General features: G+C 45.3%; 1 protein-coding gene across 3 annotated transcripts in view; it reads right to left on the bottom strand.

The window, feature by feature from the left end:
• Window positions 1-3,948: 3,948 nt before the first annotated feature.
• LOC135506107 (palmitoyltransferase ZDHHC14-like) overlaps window positions 3,949-20,543 on the bottom strand; it is a 29,359-nt gene continuing 12,764 nt past the window's right edge. The window contains exons 2-9 of one of the 3 annotated variants that reach the window (XM_064925544.1): window positions 19,991-20,151; window positions 14,326-14,484; window positions 13,643-13,780; window positions 13,058-13,106; window positions 11,190-11,292; window positions 10,611-10,720; window positions 7,587-7,689; window positions 3,949-6,079 (exon numbers count right to left, since the gene is read on the bottom strand). In XM_064925544.1, coding sequence (XP_064781616.1) covers window positions 5,657-6,079; window positions 7,587-7,689; window positions 10,611-10,720; window positions 11,190-11,292; window positions 13,058-13,106; window positions 13,643-13,780; window positions 14,326-14,484; window positions 19,991-20,151 — 1,246 coding nt within the window. In that variant the 3' untranslated portion in view covers window positions 3,949-5,656. The remainder of the gene's footprint in view (window positions 6,080-7,586; window positions 7,690-10,610; window positions 10,721-11,189; window positions 11,293-13,057; window positions 13,107-13,642; window positions 13,781-14,325; window positions 14,485-19,990; window positions 20,152-20,543) is intronic. The other 2 variants (XM_064925545.1, XM_064925546.1) reach the window with 2 other exon arrangements.

Here is a 20,543-nt window from a genome sequence, read left to right as displayed (position 1 = left end):
GTTATACAATATACTATGCAGTACAAGAGTGAGCTTGTATAGTCAGGTAATTCTCTATCTTCCAGGATGAATGATACTCTTGTTTATCCTTGCTAACTGACCAAAAAGGTGCATTATTTTATGTATAGGATATACTGGGAAGTGTGGCTGAACTGACAATGACTTATATAGCAACTATTTCATCCGTATCGCGGAAGTATGAATTTCAGCAGCCCGTGGATGGACCACAGTTGCATAGGACAGTTTTCAGAATTGCCATTTCTACAAGCATCGACTGATGGTGACTCAATGTTGTTGCTAGCAAATCGCGTGACCAGTTATCAGTACTCAACTCCGCTTCAATATAAGATAATGGAGTTGTGCATTCCTCAGCTACGTTTACCGTGATTGCAGTCGCCGCTAACATTGCCGTTAAATTTCATCACGTATCCTCCCCTACGGTAAACGCTGCATATGTCGGCTCAATCGGAAATAACCTTTACATTTATTTGCGCAATCTGTAAAGCCAGCGATAAAGATTGAAGAGACTTTTACCACTATGTAACAAAGGCATTAGACCAGGGAATTGATCATACGCATTACCTCCTGACATTTCCAGAGCACAGGTCTGCTATAAGACATATCTAATTCAACTTGTATTGAATTATCAGGGAGCCCCTTGAACAAACAGTTTGGTTGTCGTTAACATTCCAATACAGGTTCCCACAGAGATATGCCTGATATGTCATTTTAAGGTAGATTTTTTGCATCTGCCACCAGTGTATTGTATAATTTCTGTCCCCAAAACTGAAGGTTTATTTTTGAATATCATGTATCACTGATATTAACAATAGCCCACAAGCTTTACCATAGGAAATTATTAAAGTATGTAAAGATGTGAAACAATAATAAACTAACAAATTCATATATCTGTTATTAGTTGTGTATTGTGTATTCTCTTTGAGTAGATCTTTCAGTTTAGCCTGAGAGCCAGTCTGTGCCATCATGCCAACTCCTTGTCACCGTTTGGCTTGACAATGAGCAATGTAGTTGGCAGGAGAACAAACAGATCTGGGATCAGGCTACAGTACTTTCAGTACAGATTAGCCTGAGGGCAAGTGCATCTTCTGTCCTCAGTGTATCCACTAGAGGGCAGTATACAGCCTCAGTCTCTGCCATCTCTAAGAATAGCATCCACATCATCCTCTCACTCGCCATACATACAGCAGATCCCTCAGAGCTGGCATAGCCATGCAGACATACCAGTACCTACACATCTGTCACTGCCGACAATTGGCCTGCAGGCATTCATTCAGTAATACACCCGAGAGCAAGGTACTGAAGAAGCTATTAGAATGGAGTTGCCTAAAAGCATTTCTGCCAATAGATTAGAGACTGGATTCATTCAGATCAAGTGTTAACCGGCGAAAGCAGACACCCACATAGCGGCTGTTTTGGCGCTGTTGGAAGTGGAACTGCATTGGCGCAAATGCTTTATATATACACACTAGATGATTGATAGGAGGCACTGTGTTGACCCCACCGTGCCTCCATCTTGGCTCTCCTCCATTGTAACATATTTTAGAACCTATAGAAATGCATTTATTAATGTCTACATACAATTTTGCCACATGTATTATTTTAAACACCTTAATGCACACTTTTAAATGATGTTATGTGAGCTAAACATACAAATAAAATAAAACATATAAAAACATTTTATTGAAGTATACATTTTTAGAGATGACCAATGTTACTGTCCCCACTACAACAACACACATAATGAAATACTTGTCATTTTGTCCTTTAATTGAACATTTAATTGAAATACTGTGGATTTCCATTAATTGAGACTGCTCTTACTGGGGACTGACAATACAACCGACCGGTGGCTTCAAAGAATCTCAATGGCCAATTCATAGCATCAGCAATCCAGGGTTTATATCCAGTACCAGTCAAAAGTTTGGACACACCTACCCATTCAAGGGTTTTTCTTTATTTTTTTTACTATTTTCTACATTGTAGAATAATAGTGAAGACATCAAAACTATGAAATAACACATATGGAATCATGTAATAACCAAAAAAGTGTTAAACAAATCAAAATATATTTTATATATAAGATTTTTCAAGGTAGCCGCCATTTGCCTTGATGACAGCTTTGCACACGCTTGGCATTCTCTCAATCAGGTTCACCTGGAATGCTGTTCCAACAGTCTTGAAGGAGTTACCACATATGCTGAGCACTTGTTGGCTGCTTTTCCTTCACTCTGCCGTCTGACTCATCCCAAACCATCTCAATTGGGTTGAGGTCGGGGGATTGTGGAGGACAGGTCATCTGATGCAGCACTCCATCACTCTCCTTCTTGGTCAAATAGCCCTTACACAGTCTGGAGGTGTGTTGGGTCATTGTCCTGTTGAAAAACAAATGATAGTGGGACTAAGTGCAAACCAGATGGGATGCCGTATCGCTGCAGAATGCTGTGGTAGCCATGCCGGTTAAGTGGGCCTTCACAAAATCACACCTTCCCCTCCATGCTTCACCACGGGAACCACACATGCGGAGGTCATCCGTACACCTACTCTGCGTCTCACAAAGACACTGTGATTGGAACAAAAACTCTCAAATTTAGACTCATCAGACCAAAGTACAGATTTCCACCGGTCGAAATGTCCATTGCTCATGTTTCTTGGTCCAAGCAAGTCTCTTGTTGTTGGTGTCCTTTAGTAGTGATTTCTTTGCAGCAATTCGACCATGAAGGCATGATTCACGCAATCTCCTCTGAACAGTTGATGTTGAGATGTCTGTTACTTGAACTCTGTGAAGCAGTTATTTGGGCTGTAATTTCTGAGGCTGGTCACTCTAATGAACTTATCCTCTGCAGCAGAGGTAACTCTGTGTCTTCCTTTCCTGTGGCGGTCCTCATGAGAGCTAGTTTCATCAAAGCGCTTGATGGTTTTTGCGACTGCACTTCAAGAGTTACTTAAAAAGTTCTTGAAATATTCCGGATTGACTGACCTTCATGTCTTAAAGTAATGATGGACTATCATTTCTCTTTACTTATTTGAGTTGTCATAATATGGACTTGGTCTTTTACCAAATAGGTCATCTTCTGTATACCACCCTTACATTGTCACAACACAACTGTTTGGCTCAAACACATTAAGAAGGAAATAAATTCCTAAATTAACTTTTAACAAGGCACACCTGTTCATTGAAATGCATTCCTCATGAAGCTGGTTGAGAGAATGCCAAGAGTGTGCAAAGCTGTGATCAAGGCAAATGGTGGCTGCCTTGAAGAATCTCAAATATAAAATATATTTTGATTTGTTTAACACTTTTTTGGTTACTACATGATTCCATATGTGTTATTTCATAGTTTTGATGTCTTCACTATTATTCTACAATGTAGAAAATAGTAAAAATAAAGAAAAACCCTGGAATGAGTAGGTGTGTCCAAACTTTTGACTGGTACTGTACATCATTGGTTGGAGGCTTTAAATTAGTGAGCAGCTGCTCTTGCAATCATTGTCACAAAATTCCACCTCCGACACCACCAAAACAACCACTATGCAGATGTTGGCTAAAGCGGATCTGATTGAAGAAAGTAGCAAAATGCCGGTCACTTTCCCTAATTCCAAGGTTTTCTAGAACTCCTGGTTGAAGGATTCATTAGCCACAGTAAACTTGAGAAAATATGTGTTGTACCAGATTTAGCTAATAGCTAATTTCTGTCTGCAAAGGGTATTCACTGAAAAGGGCATAGCCGCGGGAAATAGTTTGGGGGTGCTGGGATTTTTGCCCGCGCTGCAGACAGCTATATCGGTCCGCTAATACAGGACTATTAAAGGCCCAGTGCACTACTTTTGTGAAAAAATATTTTCTTCCCAAGGCTATGGAAAAGGGAATTGTGTTTTGTATTTCTGCCAAGTGACTGCACAGGCTGGTTGAATAAATGAAATCCACTCTTGTACATAAAAATATGCGAATTTATTCATTAAAAATAAGTAAATGAGTATTTCTTGGTACAATCATCACATTACTTATTATCTCTGTCCCAAATGGCACCCTTTTCCCTATATAGTGCATTACTTTTGCCAAAGTCCTTTTGGCCCTGGTAAAAAGTGACTGCACAGGCTGGTTGAATAAATGAAATCCACTCTTGTACATAAAAATATGCAAATGTTTCATTAAAAATATGTAAATGAGGCCTCCCGGGTGGCACAGTGGTTAAGGGCGCTTGTATTGCAGCGCCAGCTGTGCCACCAGAGACCCTGGGTTCACGCCCGTGGGGCAACGCACAATTGGCATAGCGTCGTCCGGGTTAGGGAGGGCCTGGCCGGTAGGGATATCCCTGTGTCATCGCGCACCAGCGACTCCTGTGGCGGGCCGGGTGCAGTGCGCGCTAACCAAGGTTGCCAGGTGCACAGTGTTTCCTCCGGCACATTGGTGTGGCTGGCTTCTGGGTTGGATGAGCGCTGTGTTAAGAAGCAGTACGGCTGGTTGGGTTGTGTATCGGAGGACGCATGACTTTCAACCTTCGTCTCTCCCGAGCCCGTATGGGAGTTGTAGCGATGAGACAAGATAGTAGCTACGACAGCAATTGGATACCACGAAATTGGGGAGAAAAAGGGGTAAAAAAAAAATAAGTAAATGAGAATTTCTTGGTACAATCATCACATTACTTATTATCTCTGTCCCAAATGGAACCCTATTCCCTATATAGTGCATTACTTTTGCCAATGTCTTTTTGGCCCTGGTAAAAAGTAGTGCACTAAATATAGAGGGTGCTATTTGGGATGCAGGCATGATGTTTTGGCATCACATTTGAATGAAACAAAAAGGTAATGCGGCTAGCGTCACACCGACACCGGAACGGACTGATGAACACTACCAATCAACACATACAGTGGTGACACAATCTGAAACAGGAAGTGACATCTTCTGTGTTCAGGGCCAACACTACTTGGCTGTTTCCATTACTATTGTATAAAAGAGTGTCACTTGACTCGGGACACATGACACAGATATCAAACTATAAACAAGTCCTATATTTAGTCCTGATTCATATATTCCCAGCTAATCAACAGACCTTGTCCCACTGTGCGTGTTCTTGGATGTCAGCAAACCAAAATGGCAACTGCCTTGGTACGTCGGTTTGGCTGACGAGAGGAGAGCGAGTCAGTTTCATTTCCGGACAATGACCGCTTGGTCCAGGTAGATGGTTTCCCCCAAAAGAGCCGTGAGTCGTGAGCCTTGGGCAGAAGCCTGGACCTGTATCGAGGCCTGGTAGACTCCTGGTAGGGCACTAGGTATACTACTGTGAAGAGGAAGGGGGATTCAGAAGCTTGATTTTGGTCCCGGTCAAGTGCAGTGGAGACTGAGGCTCTGTTTGTTTGGCACTAGAATAGCTTATCTCAACAGGTCGGGGGGCACAAATCTGGATGGGAAGGAGGGAGGGAGGGCTGGGATGGAATGTTAGGGGAACAGGAATTATGGCTTTGGTACTGAGTCGGCAGTGTGGAGCGGGGGGGGGGCTGGGGAAACGTCCTAAATGGCACGCTATTCCCTATATACTGCACTACTTTTTAAAAGTAGTACTACATATTGAATAGGGTATCATTTGGCACGCTGACAGAGTCTGAGTAGTGATTCCAAAAAGCCAGGGGGAGAGTCTCAGACAGAGCTGAGTTTGACCAGGCCCCTGATAGAGTCCTCGTGCAGAGAGTCCTGGCTGGCAGGGTCGTAGAGCTGGGCTGGGTTCATGTGTCCCCCGTGGGTCATGTGGGCGGGGCAGGGCAGAGTCAGAGGCATGGGGCCGGGCGAGGGCGTCTCCTCAGGGCTGACAAAGTGATGGTGGTGGCAGTGGGTGTCTGGGTCCCTCAGGGTCAGCATGTCCCCCGCACAGCCCAGGCCGGGCATGGAGGAGGGCAGGGAAGGCTGGCTGGGGGTCAGTGAGGCACAGGGGCCCCCCAGGGAACTCTTCCCAGGGAGAGTAGGTCCCTCTCCGCCCATCATGACAGGGTCGCTGTGGAGCAGAGGGGTAGCGGCAGCCTGCAAAACGAATTTGGTGCTCTGAATGCAGTGCTCTTGGTCACACTGAGGAGACAGGGAAAGTGACAGGAGATATAGATGAAGGGAAGAGAAGGGAAAAAACAGTAGGAGAATGATATGTTTTTGAGGAAGGGCAAGAAATACACACGTATAAAAAGGTTAACAGACAAAAGAGGAAGAAAGATAGTGAAACAAGGTCTTCCATAAAACATCCCATTACTACAGACCCAGTAGCATGTATAATCAACTTACACCTCCTTCAACTCAAACAGGTGGTACTACCATGTCATTTCCGTTCAATTGACATTTTCAACACATTTTGAGATTGCCCAATGTTGCTTCCTTTTTCCCCCAGAACATTTTCATAATCTCTGCACGGGCTTACGGCCAAAGTTACTTGTTCTCACAGCTGCCCGTTTCAAGCAAGGCTGTATGCAAATAAGGAACTAGCAGGAAGACTATGATTATTCTGCTTGAGATAAAAAAATAATAAAAAAAAATATTTAAAAAAAGACTATTTGAAACCACTGCAGGGAGAGGATCCACAGACTGCAGGGAGAGGATCCACAGACTGCAGGGAGAGGATCCACAGACTGCAGGGAGAGGATCCACAGACTGCAGGGAGAGGATCCACAGACTGCAGGGGATAATACACATCAGCATTCATCAGATTACCGACAGGTGAAGTCAATTAGGGATATATTTAGATGGAGGGTGATAGGATTGCCTGAGAAGTGAGAAGTTACACCCGGATGAACCAATGACCAAAAACACATAAGCTGTGTTCATTCACTATTAAATACTGCTCTCTGCATCACAGGGTAAAGCCCACTGCGACCACCAGCAGAGAGAGAGGGCGAGGGAGAGAGAAAAGGGAGAGAGCAAGAGAGAGAACGAGAGAGAAAAGAGAGTGAGAGAAAAGGGACAGAGTGAGAGAAAAGGGACAGAGCAAGAGAGAGAACGAGAGAGAAAAGAGAGAGAGAGAGGCGAAAGAGAGCGATAGAGAGGCAAAAGAGAGAGGCGAAAGAGATAGAGAGAGAGAGAGAGAGAAGGGATTCTGAGCCCAATAATGACATGAATAGAGACAGTTGACTGCTCTCTGTTGGTCGTAATAATAACACAGTCCAGTTCAAAGAGCCATTTGTAAGTGAGAGCACTTAAGTGAGTTGCTGACATCATAAGGGGAGTCCACTTTGAAATAACTTTCAAAGCGTTTCTCAGTGGTTATAAATACTGAAGTGCCAACTCAGTCCTGTGAAACAGTAAAACCAAAGAATGCATTAAGAAAGTGCTCTCTCTCTCTCTCTCTCTCTCTCTCTCTCTCTCTCTCTCTCTCTCTCTCTCTCTCTCTCTCTCTCTCTCTCTCTCTCTCTCTCTCTCTCTCTCTCTCTCTCTCTCTCTCTCTCTCTCTCTCTCTCTCTCTCTCTCTCTCTCTCTCTCTCTCTCTCTCTCTCTCTCTCTCTCTCTCTCTCTCTCTCTCTCTCTCTCTCTCTCTCTCTCTCTCTCTCACGAACACACCCACATCTTCCTATTTCTCACACACACAACCTACCATGTGAGATTGAAGCTGGGTGGAGTTGTACATGCTGCTCCCGTTGGAGTGTGACACAGGCTGGGGCGTGTCTGGCTGGATGAAGCCTCTTCTGTCAATAAGACTAGAAATAAAAGACATGGCACATGAGCAGAGGTCTTGAAATGTGTGTGCACCTGCAAAAGTGTCTGTGTTCACGCTGTGGTGTTTGTGTGAGTCTGTTTCTCTGTGTGTGTGTGTGTGTGGGTGAGAGAGAGAGACAGAGTCTGCTTTGGTGTGCATGTGTGTAACTGCAGAGAGTTTGTGCGCTTGTACTTCGGCGTGTGTGTATCTGCCAAGTGTGTGTGTCGCCTTGGTGCAAGCATTCATACATGTGTGAAGCCTCCACACCCCCATCTCTCCATGCATACCCACACACAGAGCAGATGGCAATCACCTGTCTACGGACAGAGTCAGGTCACCTGAAATTCCCAGAGAATCCAACCCAATGTACAGTACCTACCTACTGAGCAAACCACACACATACCTCAGCTATTATTACGCATACCTCAGCTATTATTGCGCATACCTCAGCTATTATTGCGCATACCTCAGCTATTATTGCGCATACCTCAGCTATTATTGCGCATACCTCAGCTATTATTGCGCATACCTCAGCTATTACTACGCATACCTCAGCTATTACTGCGCATACCTCAGCTATTATTGCGCATACCTCAGCTATTATTGCGCATACCTCAGCTATTATTGCGCATACCTCAGCTATTATTGCGCATACCTCAGCTATTATTGCGCATACCTCAGCTATTATTGCGCATACCTCAGCTATTATTACGCATACCTCAGCTATTACTACGCATACCTCAGCTATTACTACGCATACCTCAGCTATTACTACGCATACCTCAGCTATTACTACGCATACCTCAGCTATTACTACGCATACCTCAGCTATTACTACGCATACCTCAGCTATTACTACGCATACCTCAGCTATTACTACGCATACCTCAGCTACTACTACGCATACCTCAGCTATTACTACGCATACCTCAGCTATTACTACGCATACCTCAGCTATTACTACGCATACCTCAGCTATTAATACGCATACCTCAGCTATTACTACGCATACCTCAGCTATTACTACGCATACCTCAGCTATTACTACGCATACCTCAGCTATTACTACGCATACCTCAGCTATTACTACGCATACCTCAGCTATTATTACGCATACCTCAGCTATTACTACGCATACCTCAGCTATTACTACGCATACCTCAGCTATTACTACGCATACCTCAGCTATTATTACGCATACCTCAGCTATTATTACGCATACCTCAGCTATTATTACGCATACCTCAGCTATTATTACGCATACCTCAGCTATTATTATGCATACCTCAGCTATTATTACACATAATTCAGCTATTCCAAGCCAGATGTAACCCATTAATGTGATAGACCAGCTAATGAATCAATGACAATTGTTACTCCACCAGATGTTTGAGCTACTGACATGATTTTGTATCTGCGGGTAGTGTATGGAGTCAAATTTAGGCCCCAAAATAAAATTGACCCTAATGTAACTCCATAGTTTTGGTATTGTGGTGTCACTGGGGAGAGAGCAAATGACTGAATGACATTATCCTCTACAGCCAGACCATTTGCGTTAAATGCAATAACCAACCATATGCTGTGGGGATGCTTACAGTGCATTTGTCAAAAGTAGTGCACTACATAGGGAACAGGTTGCAATTTTGGGTGTAGACAATGTGCTGAGCTCATCCTAATAATGTGTAAGACAAGGCTAGTTCCAGCTCCCTCGAAAGAGGACAGAAACAAAGTGTACAGTAATTATTCCTGCCTGTGTGCACTGATGGATATCTTGATTGAAAGTATTGCTCATTTAACACAGTGGCTGACAGTTTGATTCACATAAGGGGAGCTCATTCTGTGGGTGCTGACTAATGCAGTAAGGGAGAGAAGAGGGGGAGGAGGAAGGAGAGAAGAGGAGGAGGAGGAAGGGGAGAGAGAAGGAGGAGGAAGGGGAGAGAAGAGGAGAAGGAGGAGGAAGGGGAGAGAAGAGGAGAAGGAGGAGGAAGGGGAGAGAGGAGGAGGGAGAGAAGAGGAGGAGGGAGAGGAGGAAGGAGAGAGAGATGGAGGGAGAGAAGAGGAGGGGAGAGAGAAGGAGGAGGAAGGAGAGAGGAGGGGAGGAGGAGGAAGGGGAGAGAAGAGGAGGAGGGAGAGAGATGAAGAGGAAGATGGATATTTTATATTATATTTTATTAGGATCCCCATTAGCTGTTGTGAAAGCAGCAGCTACTCTTCCTGGGGTCCACACATAACATGAAACATGTCATAATAAAGAACATTAATAGACAAGAACATTAAGGACAGAACTACATACATTTAAAAAATGCACACGTAGCCAACATGTCAATATGTACACACAAACTATCCAGGTCAAATAATGGAGTGGTGTTGCTTTATCAGTTATTTTAAACCATGTTTGCTGTTCATTTGAACAATATGAGATGGAAGGAAGTTCCATGCAATAAGGGCTCTATATAATACTGTATGCTTTCTGCAATTTGTTCTGGATTTGGGGACTGTGAAAAGACCCCTGGTGCATGTCTGGTGGAGGGGAGAGAAGAGAAGGAGGAGGGAGAAAGAGGGGAGGGGAGGAGAGATGGAGGGGAGGAGGGAGAAAGAGAGATGGAGGGGAGGGGAGGAGAGAAAGAGAGAGGACGGGAGGGGAGGAGGGAGAAAGAGAGATGGAGGAGGGAGAAAGAGAGATGTAGGGGACAAGAGGAGGGAGGGGAGAGAAGAGGAGGCGGGAGAGAGATGATTTAAAACCCCTTGGATCTAAAGTTGAGCAACAGCCATGACTGTGTTGCCCCTCAGTGTATACAAAAGTATGTGTTCTCATTGGACAAGTTTTAGGAAGTATCTCCCTGTTTCAAATCGTTTTCTCCTTACTGAACACGACCAGCCTTGCTGTTAGGGTTAGTTTGGCCATGTCAGACAGAGACTCACCTGGGTGGAAGAGGACCACAAAGGGCAGCACAGCAGTTGGTCAGGATGTTCCCGTAGCTGTAGGGGTTGTAGTTGTCCTTCGCCCGTTTGGTCGACCACGAGCCTTTAATCTGGAGGGGGAACATGACCCATCAGTCCAAAGGGAGGGGAACACTGCCGCTACCTCGTTCTCAAACCAAGGTGCATAAATTGAGGAGGAAACTGAAGTGAAGAGGAAATTCAGAAACTCTTGGGAGGACAGTGGATCTCGACAAATCACACCAGAGAGACAAATCGGGAGGATGAGGGAGGATGCTCGAGTGTTCAATCTACCAGAACCTCAGCAGCTCTAGTGAAACAAATCACACCAGAGAGACAGTTCAGAAGGATGAGGGAGGATGAGGGAGGATGAGCGAGGATGCTCGAGTGTTCAATCTACCAGAACCTCAGCAGCGCTAGTGAAACAAATCACACCAGAGAGTTATTACATGGAGGACCAAGCGTGAAATGAGCCTTAATGAGACAGAATTTATATCCGCAGTCAAAGATGGAGAGAGCTGGATGATGAGAAGTGGTGTGTGTGTGTGTGTGTGTACTCACGTCCTCGTTGGTGGTCTGATTGGAGCTGATGAGGTAGGTGTGGAAGCCCGACAGACCCATAATGGACCACACAGAGAAGAAACACACCAGCACCTCCAGCACAGTCATTCAGTTAAGGAAACGAGACCACCATCACTACAACAACTGGCACGTCGTCACGGTGACTGAGAGGTGGAGAGAGCTTTTCCATTTGTCCATGGTAACGCACCGTGGTATTGACTACCAGAAGATTGTCGGGCCATTGGTTTACTAGGCAATGCAATCTACATGTGGTACGGCTCCATGAAATAACTGCTGTGTCCTCCGTAATGTCCCGAGAGACTCCAGGCAAAGTGGATACATACCAACAATCGACTAACATACACATCTAACCCAGTGCACGTGCCCAACACACACACACACACACACACACACACACACACACACACACACACACACACACACACACACACACACACACACACACACACACACACACACACACACACACACACACACACGTTAATGCCTCTTTCCCTGTCATTCGTTTAGTGCATTCCAGCCCATAGAGAGAGTGTGTATGTCAGATCTGTTGCCTCTGCAGGAAGACAGGGGGCTGGCCTATGTGCAGTGTGTTCAAGGCCCAAATGATAAGTGACAGGTGCTTGATTGTCAGAAAGCAGCGGGGTGGCTGGATGGAGACTAATGGAAAAGAGACAATGTGTCTGTCTGCTCCCTGATGGAATTGAAAAGAAGGGAGGGCAGCGTCTAGCTCTTCCCTCAAATCAAACTAAAACCTGTCCCACAATGCACAGAATTTAAACACCTCCTCCTGGTGTTTATCTCTTCTGATGTTGTGTGTACGTGTGCGTCACGATTTTCCGGACATTTGAGAAATGTACCGAACCCATATGTATTGGGTGTGTAACCTGATTAGGGCGTCCACCCATAGTGCTCAGAATGACAGAAATCACATTCGTATTACGGTAATTCATCTTAACATGGACTGGCGTTTCTGAATTCTGATGTAAGAATGTTAGAAGATGTTAGAATAACTGTCCACATGTACTTTTCCTCAGCCAACAAGACGAGTAACGAACAGCAAAATCACTAGCTTATGTCAATCTACTATCCCCCAAAGTAGAAAAGCTTACCTATTCTATTAGTCAGCTTGTTGTTCTGCGCAAGAAAGAAATAGCCTATTCCAAACAGAGTCTGGGACAATAGATTCCAAAGTCATACGACTAGTAGTCCGAGCCTACACCAACAAAAACATGTAAACGCAAAGAGGCTGATGCAACAGATCAAAGCGTTTAGTACAAAATGTTGATAAACTATTATTTCTTCACATTATAAGTGCAGCAATGTGCACAAGGCAGTAGGCTGCACGCACATTTTCCTTCCATAATGTAATTAGCTGGAAACCGTAAATTGTCAAAAACACATGTGAGCGGTTTCCTGTGACAGAGATGAAAGTACCTTTAACATGTTAGTCATTTAGCAGAAGCTCTTATCCAGAGCCACTTACAGGAGCAATTAGGGTTAAGTGCTTTTTACACATACAGATTTTTTTCACCTCTTCGGCTCGGGATTCGACCCAGCAACCTTTTGGTTACTGGCCCAAAGCTCTTAACCGCTAGGCCGCTCTATTACCGGCTAACGGAAACGTTGGTGTGTGTGTGTGTAGGTGTGATAACCATTAGATTACTCCCACAGTTGGAAAGAGGGAGATGAGGACAGTGTCATCTGTCATTAAGAGAGATGAGGACAGTATCATATGTCATTCAGAGAGATGAGGACAGTATCATCTGTCATTCAGAGACACGAGGACACTTATCACAGACATACAGACAGAAAGACAGACACACTCTCCCCCAGTGAAAGGATATCTGGCAGGGCTGTCTTTGAGTGCGCTGAGGAAGCCTGTCCGGTTGGATCCTGCAGAGAACAGAGAGAGCACAGAGAGAGAGAGAGCAGAGAGAGAGAGCAAACAGAGAGAGAGAGCAGAGAGAGCACACAGAGAGAGAGAGCAAACAGAGAGAGAGCAGAGAGAGAGAGCAAACAGAGAGAGAGCAAACAGAGAGAGAGCAAACAGAGAGAGAGCAGAGAGAGCATAGAGAGAGAGAGCAGAGAGAGAGAGCAGAGAGAGAGAGCAAACATAGAGAGCAAACAGAGAGAGAGCAAACAGAGAGAGCTTGTTGGTAAAAAGTGGAACATCCAAAGTCTCACTGAGCACCATGATGGTGAGCTAGTCAGTACACAGCATTACTTCACATACCTGAAGCTACTCACACTGACTGACTGACTGCACCTGGGAGAGTAACTGATGCTAGTCACACTGACTGACTGACTGCACCTGGGAGAGTAACTGATGCTAGTCACACTGACTGACTGACTGCACCTAGGAGAGTAACTGATGCTAGTCACACTGACTGACTGTTTATCTCAGGGCATCACCACTGTGTGTCACTCACTCAGGATGACATGTGTAATAACGAAGGCGAAGATGAAGACGGTGAGGAAGGAGAGGGACAGGATGAAGAGGTAGAAGAAACGGTAGTTCCTCTTCCCAACACAGTTCCCCACCCAGGGACAGTGGTGGTCAAAACGCTCTGCAGAGAGAGAAGGGGGAGAGGGAGAAAGAGGGGGGAGAGTGAGAAAGAGGGGAGAGGGAGAGGAGAGGGAGAGTGAGAAAGAGGGGAGAGAGAGAGAGGAGAATGAGAAAGTGGGGAGAGAGAGGGGAGAGAGAGAAACAGAGAAAGAGGAGAGTGAGAAAGAGGGGAGAGAGAGAGAGGAGAATGAGAAAGTGGGGAGAGAGAGGGGAGAGTGAGAGAAACAGAGAAAGAGGAGAGTGAGAAAGAGGGGAGAGAGAGAGGGAGAGAGGAGAGAGAGAAAGAGGGGAGAAAGAGATGAGAGAGAGGGGAGAGGAAAGGGAAACAGAAAAGTGTAAAGAGTGGAAGAGAGAATTAAAGGTGAAGAGAGAATTAAAGGGGAAGAGAGAGGGAAGAGGGTAGCAGATAGAAAAGGAAATAAAAAGTGTTAAGAGAGGGGAGAGTAGATGGTTTAAAAGTTATACATATGGAACAGCCATGGTTAGTCAGCTTCTCCTATTCTGTTCCCACAGAGTCTGAGTGAGGTCCAGGTCTACTCCACTCACCTACACAGTTGTCACACAGGCTGCAGTGCGAGGCCCGTGGGGGCCTGAAGATCTTGCAGGTGAAGCAGTACTTAAGCTTGACCGTCTGCCCGTTGATGACCACTTCTCTGATCCTCGGGGGCGGCCTGTACCCTGGACCACTGGGGCCATTAGAGGCGTCTGAAGAGGACCACACAAGACCTAGTCAGATTTAGTTCACAAGGGAAGCATATTCCTTTGTTTTCCTATGTTGGATATCCAGTGCTGTCTCAGTGTCACGCCCTAGATTGGTTCTCAATCAGAGGCAGGTGTATATTGTTGTCTCTGATTGGGAGCCATATTTAGGCAGCCATATTCTTTGGGTATTTTGTGGGTGATTGTTTCCTGTCTTTGTGTTTTATGCACCAGTTAGGACTGTTACGGTTTTCACGTTTATTGTTTTGTAGTTTGTTCATGTTTGAGTTTTCTTATTAAAGAACCATGAACTACAACCACGCTGCGTTTTGGTCCGCCTCTCCTTCCCAGGAAGAAAGCCGTGACACAGAGCTGTATCTTAGAGCAGTCTCAGAGCTGTATCTTAGAGCAGTCTCAGAGCTGTATCTTAGAGCAGTCTCAGAGCTGTATCTTAGAGCAGTCTCAGAGCTGTATCTTAGAGCTGTATCTTAGAGCAGTATCTTAGAGCAGTATCTTAGAGCAGTCTTAGAGCAGTATCTTAGAGCTGTATCTCAGAGCAGTCTCAGAGCTGTATCTCAGAGCTGTATCTCAGAGCTGTATCTCAGAGCTGTATCTCAGAGCTGTATCTCAGAGCTGTATCTCAGAGCTGTATCTTAGAGCAGTCTCAGAGCTGTATCTTAGAGCAGTCTCAGAGCTGTATCTTAGAGCAGTCTCAGAGCTGTATCTCAGAGCAGTCTCAGAGCTGTATCTTAGAGCAGTCTCAGAGCTATATCTTAGAGCAGTCTCAGAGCTGTATCTTAGAGCAGTCTCAGAGCTGTATCTTAGAGCAGTCTCAGAGCTGTATCTTAGAGCAGTCTCAGAGCTGTATCTTAGAGCAGTCTCAGAGCTGTATCTTAGAGCAGTCTCAGAGTTGTATCTTAGAGCAGTCTCAGAGCTGTATCTTAGAGCAGTCTCAGAGCTGTATCTTAGAGCAGTCTCAGAGCTATATCTTAGAGCTGTATCTTAGAGCAGTATCTTAGAGCAGTATCTTAGAGCAGTCTTAGAGCAGTATCTTAGAGCAGTCTCAGAGCTATATCTTAGAGCTGTATCTTAGAGCAGTCTCAGAGCTGTATCTTAGAGCAGTCTCAGAGCTGTATCTTAGAGCAGTCTCAGAGCTGTATCTTAGAGCTGTATCTTAGAGCAGTCTCAGAGCTGTATCTTAGAGCAGTCTCAGAGCTGTATCTTAGAGCTGTATCTTAGAGCAGTCTCAGAGCTGTATCTTAGAGCAGTCTCAGAGCTGTATCTTAGAGCAGTCTCAGAGCTGTATCTTAGAGCAGTCTCAGAGCTGTATCTTAGAGCAGTCTCAGAGCTGTATCTTAGAGCAGTCTCAGAGCTGTATCTTAGAGCAGTCTCAGAGCTGTATCTTAGAGCAGTCTCAGAGCTGTATCTTAGAGCAGTCTCAGAGCTGTATCTTAGAGCAGTCTCAGAGCTGTATCTTAGAGCAGTCTCAGAGCTGTATCTTAGAGCAGTCTCAGAGCTGTATCTTAGAGCAGTCTCAGAGCTGTATCTTAGAGCAGTCTCAGAGCTGTATCTTAGAGCAGTCTCAGAGCTGTATCTCAGAGCTGTATTATTTATTTATTTCATTTTTTAGCCCCTTTTCTCCCCAATTCTGTGGTATCCAATTGTTAGTAGTTACTATCTTGTCTTGACGAAGGTCGAAACACAACCCAACAAAGCCGCACTGCTTCTTAACACAGCGCGCGCCTCCAACCCGGAAGCCAGCCGCACCAATGTGAGGAAACACCGTGCACCCGGCGACCTGGTTAGCGCGACCTGATATCCCTACCGGCCAAACCCTCCTTAACACGGACGACGCTAGGCCAATTGTGCGTTGCCCCATGGACCTCCCGGTCGCGGCCTGCTGCGACAGAGCCTGGGCGCAAACCCAGAATTGTGCGTTGCCCCATGGACCTCCCGGTCGCAACCTGCTGCGATAGAGCCTGGGCACAAACCCAGAATCTCTGGTGGCACAACTAGCACTGCGATGCAGTGCCATAGACCATGCGCCACCCGGGAGCCTCCTCTGTATCTTTTCTAAAAGCACAGCCAGTCTGGTAAGAGCCAGATACGAACTCCTGTATCCAAGGGGGCTCTGGCTCTGTTTTTATTTCCCTGTTCCCTGTAATAAACTAAATAAGTCACGCAATCACATCAACAGTATAGGCTTTCACAGTCAGCACATTTTACTGGCTTCCTCACTGATGCAATGTACAGCAGCAGGCACCTGGGGCACGGTGTTCACTTGACATTACATTATTCATCTGCTCTGCAGGACCTAGCACTCATCACACACACACACACACTGCATGCTCTTCCTGCTTGGAGATGGGGGGGGCACACCTAATTGATCCAGAAAAAGTGATTTATTAGTCTGTGTGGTCTGGGAGGGGGGGGGGGGGGGGCTCCTGGTGGGTGGGGGCCAAACCGACGGCCCTGCAGCCCTGCTTATCACTCACTCTGTATCACTGCCTTGGATCATTGTTTTCATACACTGCATCATTCCTTGTTAACATTTCATCGCACCATACCACTGGTTTATTGTTCAATATAAATGGAGTGTATAAACGTTAAAGATCGCTCCGCCATTTCCTGGTTACTATAAATCTAATAGTTTCAGTTTATGTAACAAAACAAGCAAGGAGAGTGTAGAAAACCATTCTACCATCTAAACCGCTGTGAAATATCTTTTCCATAACCAAAATATTGTATTTTCAGCTGTTTGAAGCCGTTGTACAAAACCAAAAGTAAAAGACGCAAAACCTAAACTTAGGAATGGGAAGCATAGGAATAGCGCACATAGAACATATTTACTGTTTCTTAGACTCATGTTATTTGAGAGTGACAGACCTATAACAAATATTTCTATGTGAATTTTGTAGGGTTAAGTTAAATATTGCAGATTTAACTATCAAGTTTCAGGCGACAACGGATTATCAATGTGGTGAACATCTATTGGATTGAGGTTTAGCCTCAATATTTAACCACGACTTTGTGCATATGAAAAACAAGACATTGACAGTGGCTGTGACAGTAGCGTGGGAACAGAGCATACATTAAGTATATTACGGAAAGGGAATGAGATCACTTGCAATCACATTCACGTCATTCTTATACACAGAGGATTGTGAATGCATTTAACAACACGACAGCAGGAATGATGAGAAGTACATATAAAAAGGAGGAGAGAAAGAGAGAAAGACACACAATGAGAGAGAAGCACAGCAGACATCAGAAAGAACGCATTGTGGGACTGCAAGTTGTGGGAAGGCACTACATCACAGTGTTAGCTGTACCACCAGAGACTCAGTGGTCTAAGGCACTACATCACAGTGCTAGCTGTACCACCAGAGACTCAGTGGTCTAAGGCGCTGTGCCACCAGAGACTCAGTGGTCTAAGGCACTGCATCACAGTGCTAGCTGTGCCACCAGAGACTCTGTGGTCTAAGGCACTGCATCACAGTGCTAGCTGTGCCACCAGAGACTCAGTGGTCTAAGGCGCTGTGCCACCAGAGACTCAGTGGTCTAAGGCACTGCATCACAGTGTTAGCTGTGCCACCAGAGACTCAGTGGTCTAAGGCACTGCATCACAGTGTTAGCTGTGCCACCAGAGACTCAGTGGTCTAAGGCACTGCATCACAGTGTTAGCTGTGCCACCAGAGACTCTGTGGTCTAAGGCACTGCATCACAGTGTTAGCTGTGCCACCAGAGACTCAGTGGTCTAAGGCACTGCATCACAGTGTTAGCTGTACCACCAGAGACTCTGTGGTCTAAGGCACTGCATCACAGTGCTAGCTGTACCACCAGAGACTCAGTGGTCTAAGGCACTGCATCATAGTGTTAGCTGTACCACCAGAGACTCAGTGGTCTAAGGCACTGCATCACAGTGTTAGCTGTACCACCAGAGACTCTGGGTTCGAGCCTACCAAGAGATCCATGGGACGACGTAAAAATGGCCTAGCGTCGTCCAGGTTAGGGAGAGTTTGGCCGGTAGGGATGTCCTTGTCTCATCACTCACTAACGACTCCTGTGGCGGGCCGGGCGCAGTGCACACTGACCAGGTTGCTAGGTGTAAGGTGTTTCCTCCGACACATTGGTGCGGCTGTCTTCCGGGTTGGATTGCGCACTGTGTTAAGAAGCAGTGCGACTTGGTTGGGTTGTGTTTCGGAGAACACATGGCTTTTGTCTCTCCCGAGCCTGTACGGGAGTTGTAGCGATGAGACAAGACAGTAACTACTAACAATTGGATACCACGAAATTGTGTATAAAAATAAATAAATCAAATGTAATTCTCGTTTATAGGTATTGTTTGTAGGCACGATTTTGACGACAATTGGCACCAATTTCCTGTTTGTAGAGTGTACTGTACAGTCCAGAACCTCTAGATCCTTTAATACAGGACGTGCAGATGTTATTTCTAGACGTGCATCACATTGTGACTGGCCACAGACACTAAACAACCAAACTGAGTAAATATAACAGAATTCTTTCCACCCTTCCTCATCAAATGTATACAACAGCGTTGAGGTGGGGAGACATAGGCTATGTCCCAAATGGCACCCCATTTCCTATATAGTGAACTACTTTTGACCAGAGCCCTATGGGGACTGGTCAAAAGTAGTGCATTACATGAGGAATAGGGTGCCATTTGCGACGCAGACATGAACCGTTTTCTCTCCTGCTATAAGAAAGCTGGAGTTAGATGCAGTGTAAGCAACGCCCAAATTTGCTCATTCTCTCAGTAATGACTCTTTTGTGATTGACAGGTCTGTTCCCGGAATGCTGTATTCACAGGGAAAAATACAGTTCTAAATATACATTGATTGTTCGGTCTGTATAACACATGATTGTTCGGTCTGTATAACACAGGTTCTCTCATTGAACATCCCTGACTCATTCTTCTTGGTTTACATTGGATTGGGCGTCTCATAACAAAGGGGAACAAGTGTCTTGCACCAGTGATAAAGGAGGGTTGGTTCCCAAATGGCACCCTATTCCCTACATATTGCACTACCTCAAACCAGAGGCCTATGAGTCCTGGTCGAAAATATTGCACTTAAAGGGAATATGGTAAAACATTTGTGACACGGCTGACATCTTTTCTAACTTGAACTCTAAAATGAGTCCCTTAAAATCAGGTTGTTTGGACAACATGCCATTGTGTTCAGGGCAAAGCACCTCTCAAAGCTGATGTCATCTCTGAACACCTTATCATCTCACTGGCACGGACACACAAGCATTTAGAGGGCGGCACGTGATTGGCTCGATCCACGCCATTTAATAGAGGTCGGGTGAAGTTCACGTTGATAACAAATCTATCTGCTTCATTAGCGGGACACAAACAAAGGAGAAGCAGCCACCTCAGAGTTCTGCCTCAGCAAAGTCCCAAAATGCACCCTACTCCCTACATAGTGCACTACTTTTGAACAGAACCCAGTTCTGGACTGTTAGAAAACCAGGTGGTCTCCATAGTTACCAATCTGTCTCTCCAGGTCGGCAGCCTCGTCTGGTGTGGCACGGGGCAGGACTCCCGGGTCACTGAAGCTGGCTCTGAACAGCATCCCCAGAACAAAGACAAACAGCACCCCTCCGATCACCGGGATGGCCGGGGTCAGGTTGGACGCCAGGAACGGGCAGCTGGAAGATGGGAGGAATGAAAATAATTAGGAATGGAAAAGCATGTAGCTAATACCCCCCCCCAACATCAGACACCCCCTAACTTCGGACACTCTAGCGGTTGGAGGATTAAATCACCTCGAGCACAACATGCAAATGGCCTGGAAAATAACGTTTTGTGACTAAAGACACCCTTCTAGCTAGCTGACCACTGATTTTAATTGTAGTTTTTGTAAGTTTTGAGAGTTTTCAAAAAGGTTAAATATATACAGTGGGGAGAACAAGTATTTGATACACTGCCGATTTTGCAGGTTTTCCTACTTACAAAGCATGTAGAGGTCTGTAATTTTCATCATAGGTACCAAAAAAATCCAGAAAATCACATTGTATGATTTTTAAGTAATTTATTTGCA

This window comes from Oncorhynchus masou, chromosome 19 (assembly GCF_036934945.1).
Source record: "Oncorhynchus masou masou isolate Uvic2021 chromosome 19, UVic_Omas_1.1, whole genome shotgun sequence".
NCBI classification, from domain to species: Eukaryota; Metazoa; Chordata; class Actinopteri; order Salmoniformes; family Salmonidae; genus Oncorhynchus; species Oncorhynchus masou.
Note: the sequence above shows the minus strand (reverse complement) of the source record. Positions and strands in the feature narration are given on the sequence as shown.